The sequence below is a fragment of the Humulus lupulus genome, chromosome 4 (assembly GCF_963169125.1).
Source record: "Humulus lupulus chromosome 4, drHumLupu1.1, whole genome shotgun sequence".
In the NCBI taxonomy this organism is placed as follows: domain Eukaryota; kingdom Viridiplantae; phylum Streptophyta; class Magnoliopsida; order Rosales; family Cannabaceae; genus Humulus; species Humulus lupulus.
This window is the reverse complement of record NC_084796.1, coordinates 18,077,545-18,083,282: the sequence shown is the minus strand read 5'-3', so window position 1 is coordinate 18,083,282 and position 5,738 is coordinate 18,077,545. Positions and strand designations below refer to the sequence as shown.

At 28.3% G+C, this 5,738-nt stretch overlaps 1 protein-coding gene across 1 annotated transcript; it reads right to left on the bottom strand.

Annotated features, from left to right (window-relative positions):
* Positions 1-4,543: 4,543 nt before the first annotated feature.
* Positions 4,544-5,530, bottom strand: LOC133831954 (uncharacterized mitochondrial protein AtMg00810-like). Its single transcript, XM_062262356.1, has one exon. The coding sequence runs from the start codon at positions 5,528-5,530 to the stop codon at positions 4,544-4,546; it is 987 nt and encodes a 328-aa protein (XP_062118340.1).
* Between the last annotated feature and the right edge of the window lie 208 nt (positions 5,531-5,738).

Below are 5,738 nucleotides of genomic sequence, written 5' to 3'. Positions count from 1 at the left end.
AATAAATAAAGATATTTTAAATTTTGAATTTGGAATATGAAACAATAAAATATTATCATGAATTAGAAAATCTTCAAGATAAATGTGAATTTATATATGGTTGATTTATTATAATATTTATTAGAAAATTAGTTATTAATAAATATTTTAAAAAAATAGTTAGGGAAGATGCATTGTTATTATTGATTATTTTAGATATTTTGTTTTTTAATTATTTAATAATCATAAGTAAAATAAAATAAAAAATTTAGAAAAATTAGAAATAGATTAGATATTTTGACTTGAATTCTCATTTTATTTAAAAAAAAACGTGTTGACGCCGTTTTTCGTCAAACAGTGAAAGAATAGCACATAAACAATAAATGATAATGGCCAAATAAAATCAAACAAATCAAACACACGATTTTTACGTGGTTCAGCAGTTAAATCTGCCTAGTCCACGAGTCTCTGTTATTAAACTCAAAATTATCTCTGAAAATTCTTAAACATGAATTCTTCAGAGTTTTCTCTCAAGGTTCAGAATTTCGGTCCTTTACAATGGTGCATGGCCTCTCTATTTATAGAGAAGGCTGCAAAATACTATCCCACATATTTTGGGTAGTTACTCTTTTTGTGAATAAAATATATGGCTATAATCAGATATAAAAGGAAACGTCCCCTGAAGACCAGGAGACATATAACTGATCAAATAATATCTCACGATTCTAGGGGATTTACAATAATAAATGAGGATTACATCTCATATTTATAACACTTGTAGATATTCAAGGTGGTTATCACGTATCTCTAAGGCTTTAGCCTCCCAGGTTTCCTGTCACCTTTCGAGCTGGAGACATCTTCCGAGGTCACATGGCCTTTCGAGATCGTATATGCGTCGAGCTCGGGAACCCTGATCCGAAGTTGTCCCCGAAGATGAGTGTGTTCCCGGAGCTGTCTTCCGGGATCATGAATACTTCGAGGTCACCATACTCGAGGTCGTCTATATCCTGCAAGCTTGACATACAATCCTGGAGCATGTTTCCAAACCTACGAGTCCACTGATTTGCGAATCCAACTTTCGAGATCATAATTAACATGGCTCGAAATCTGGGTATAACAAAACGTGTGACATTTTCCAATTTTGACATTGTCTTTAAAATTATACATAACGACGAACTTTATATGTATTATTTATGTTTTTTCCAAATAAAATTGCTTCAATTGACTTATCACATTATTGTCAAGGAAATGACAGTATCCCAGATTTTGATTTGTTGATTATTTGAGCTTAGAACAAATGAAACTTGAGTAGCTTAATTCTATAAAGCCAAGTTTTAAGGGTTTTTTGCTTCCTATTATTAAGTTCATTTATGCATAGAGACTGTTTACTTCATTTAGATTTGATTAATTGGATTTCTAGACATGAATATTATTTACCTTTTATGGTAACTTCCTAAATGTGTAAATATGTTATTGATCAATAGCATTATACATAATTGTTAGTTTTAGAAGTTGGATAAGTTATTATATATTATTGCTAAAAGATTTTACAATACATATACATATACTAAATTTCTCTATGTAGCAGCTATTTTGATGTGATGGTAAATTTAGATTTTTTCTATTCTATTTACTTGTATCTCTTTCGAAAAAAGGGAAGGATTATTAAAAGAGATTATAAACTTTTATATCATAATTATAAGAATCAATTAAAATTGTACCAAAACTTCACATAATATTATTATTATTATAATATATTTAATAATATCTATCGAGAATAATATTTAATTAATTTAAAAAATAATTATTAAAATTTAAATTTATATTCATATTCAAAAAGATATTTTTTTATAAAATATATTTAATTTTTTAAAAAAGTCTACAAAAATAGATTTGAACATATTATTATAAATAAAAAAATTACTATCTTATTTAAATTTAAAATAATATTAGTAAATTAATTAACTACAAATAAGCATATAAAAAATAAGATGGTTATATCAATTTTATTATTTTTATTCATTTCTAATAATAATACTAATTAAATAAAATATAAATATATTATAACTCGCAATAACTTTCATTGGAGATGGTGGAAAATCTTTCGATTAATGATGCTAGATTTATTGATTAACTTATACTTACTAATTTGTTAAAACTTTGATGTCTTTTTTTTTTCAACCACCTTCAACAATCTCAATATCACCCACACAATATAAACATCCGATAACATCTAAAACATGATAGAAAAATAAGATGAAGATGTTAGAATATCAAGATCAATAATTTAAAATAAATTTTTTAAAGATTAACATGTAAATTAATCAAATTTGAAGATATGAATTTGAATTCATTGAAAATTGAAATTGAAAGAATTTAGAGAGAAGAAGAAAAAAAAAATTAGAGTAGAGGATAAAATGAGATTAATAAAGAATGTTTAGAATATATATAGATTTAGAAAGAGATATTTATCTATATAAATAATAATATCTTATAAATATGTTATTTAAATTAAAAAAATTATATTTATTATTATTATAATTTATAAAATGAATAAAAAAATTAGATTAAAAGAAAAAATAAATAAAGTGTTTTGAAGGTTTTTGAGAGTCAATATATATATATATATATATAGATATAATGATTGTTTCAATATATATAATACAAATAAAGATAAAATATCTGATAAATATCTTAACTAAAGATATTAACATCTAGTATATTGACAACAACTTACCACGCTAGACTAAGTGTTGAGGTCATCTTCAACATTCTCTGTATATATTTTATATTACTATACACACACTACAAGAAAAAAGTAATTTTGCTACTAAAAAATTGGTAGCTAATAACATATTTTTGGTAGCTAATACATTTTTTGCTACCAAAAAATATTAGTAGCTAGTTCGTAGCTAATTCTTCGTCGCTAAAAGTTTTTCCCTACCAAAAAATTTGGTAGCAAGTGTTCTTTATTTGCTACTGAATATTTAGTAGCAAAAACTATTGTATTTAGTAGCAGAATGATTAACTTTTGTGTCCACTGATTTCTTTTTGCTACCACAATTTGGTAGCAAATTACTTCACTTTATTAATAGAATGATTATCATTGCTATTTCACTAATAAAACTTGGTAGCAAAATATTTAAAATTGGTAGCTAATAAACTATTATCCACTAAAAAATGGAGAAATGTTCTTATTTGGTAATTTGTATATTTTGTTTAGTTAGGATTTTTGAAACTAATATATTATAATAATTGCTCAATTGATTTTATATAAATATTAAAACACTATGAAGAAACATTATTAAGAATTTAAGATAAATATATTTTGTTTATACATACAAATTTTATATACATCGGAAATACAAGCTAAGATTGCTTGATGAATAGTTAAAAAAAATTACAATATGGAGATACAATATGGTGTTTAGTACTGGTTTTGCTCCAAAGACAAGTGTAGAACAATTTTTGGATTAATGTCTTCCAATCTCATCTCTCAAATTGTGAAAATCTGTAAAAGGAAGAAATAAAGAGTAAAATACAAGGAAAATAATCAAAGAAACAAGAGTAAAAGTTAAAGAGAAAACGAAACTCTGTTAGTTACTAATTACCTTATAATCGAATATATTTCAGCCTTTACCATCGATGAGGTGAAAGAGAGTGTCTTGTTTGGAGTATGGTCCATCGTATTGGAATTAGAATGGTTTTATGATTCTGTTTGAGCTTTGAGAGATGATCTTTATATATTCTGTAGAGGGTGGTGGCGGTTACACTAATAGTGATAGTATTATAATGTTAGTGGTGAAAGAAAGTGTGGGAGAGGTATTGTGTGTGTGATAGACAGTTTTACAAGATTATCAAATAGTGCATTACATAAAAATGTAAATAGATTAACAGAAAAATATATTAAGGACTATTTTATTTATTCCATATTATTTATTATATGCTATATGTTTAAATACAATTTCTTTTTTATTTCATTTGTATGTATATGTATGTATTATATATAATTTATAAATGATTTATCAAGTTTTTTAGAATGTGATTTTAATAGCGTAATATTAGTGGTTGAAATACTATTTTGCTACAAACTAATAAGTAGCAATTTTTTCTTAAAAAAAAATAGTAGAATTTTTTTATATTTTAGCTATCAAAAAATTAGTAGCTAAAATATTTTGTTTTGCTACCAAAACAAAATGGTAGCCAATAATGTATACAATTGTTAATTTTAAATTTTGGAGCCAGTAAATTTAGCTACTAAACAAAAATTGGTAGTTAAAAATACTAATTAGCTACTAATAATTTTGGTAGCAGAAGATTAAATTCAGAGAAAGTAGGAAATAGGCTCAGCACTGAATAGAGCTGGCTCTTCTTGTATATATACTCACTGTTACATTGCATGAAGCGTGTGGATACATTTTGTTATAAAATGAATAAAAAATATATATTACATATATTGTTACAATCGTACAGAGAATATTCTAACAGAAAGGTAAAAGTTTGTTAGCCTAGGGAACTCCACAATTCTGTTACGCCACCTCATCTTCTCAGTACAGAGTATATTTCATTTCTTAACAGCCCATCTCAAACTTGGTGGTGTGTCAACTACACCAAGTTTGTCCACTAAGAAATGAAACCTATAATTGGTGAGACTCTTAGTTAAGCAATCTGCCACTTGATCACTGGAAGGAACGTATCTAATTTCCAAAGACTTATCAAGAACTTTGTCTCGTACAAAATGAACATTCAATTCTATGTGTTTTGTACGAGCATGATATACCGGGTTTGCTGCCAATGCACTTGCTCCCATATTGTCACACCACGTTATTGGTGTGTTTTGTAGAGGAAAATCAAATTCCTTCAGTAGAGCTTGTATCCACGTAATCTCTGCTGCAACTTGAGCTAGTGCTCGGTACTCCGACTCCGTACTGGACCTGGACACTACTGCTTGTTTTTTGGATGACCATGACACCAAAGTATCTCCAAGATAAACACAATAACCAGCTACACTCCTTCGATCATCTGGACAACATGCCCAGTCTGCATCCGAGTACCCTGTAATTTCTAATCTGTCTGAGTTTTTGATGTGCAGTCCTTGATACACGGTCCCTTTTAAGTATCTAAGTACTCTCTTTGCAGCCCTCCAATGAATTGTGGTAGGAGTTTGTAAAAATTGGCTCAATTTATTTACTGCAAATGAAAGATCAGGTCTGGTATGTGTAAGATATTGAAGTCCTCCAATGATGCTCCTGTAGCTAGTCGGGTTTGGAAGAGGATCTCCATCTGCTTTGGACAATGGTTTGCCTCCTATCATCGGGGTTGAGCATGGTTTTAGGTGCATCATGCCAGTTTTGTGCAGAAGTTCCTTCACATACTTGCCTTGATTTAGATAGAGACCGGTTTCATCACGATGCACTTCGATTCCGAGAAAATAGTGCAGAGGACCTAAATCTTTTAGAGCAAATATGGCATGTAATTTGTTGATGAACTGATTAAGTTTACCAACATTGTTACCAGTCACAATAATATCATCCACATAGATTAACACCATGATAACCAAGACAGGAATTTTATAAAAGAATAGAGAAGAGTTTGCCTTAGAATTCTTGAATTTCTAATTGATAAGAGTCATTCGCAATCTGTCATACCAGGCTCTTGGTGCCTGTTTCAGGCCATAAAGTGATTTAGTAAGTTTGCACACATACTCTGATTTGGAAGTATCAATGAAGCCCTGAGGTTGTTCCATAAAAACATCTTCA

What these genes read in the sequence shown, in the direction of transcription:
- LOC133831954 (XM_062262356.1), bottom strand. Translation starts at nt 5,530, where the DNA reads ATGGTGTTAATCTATGTGGATGATATTATTGTGACTGGTAACAATGTT.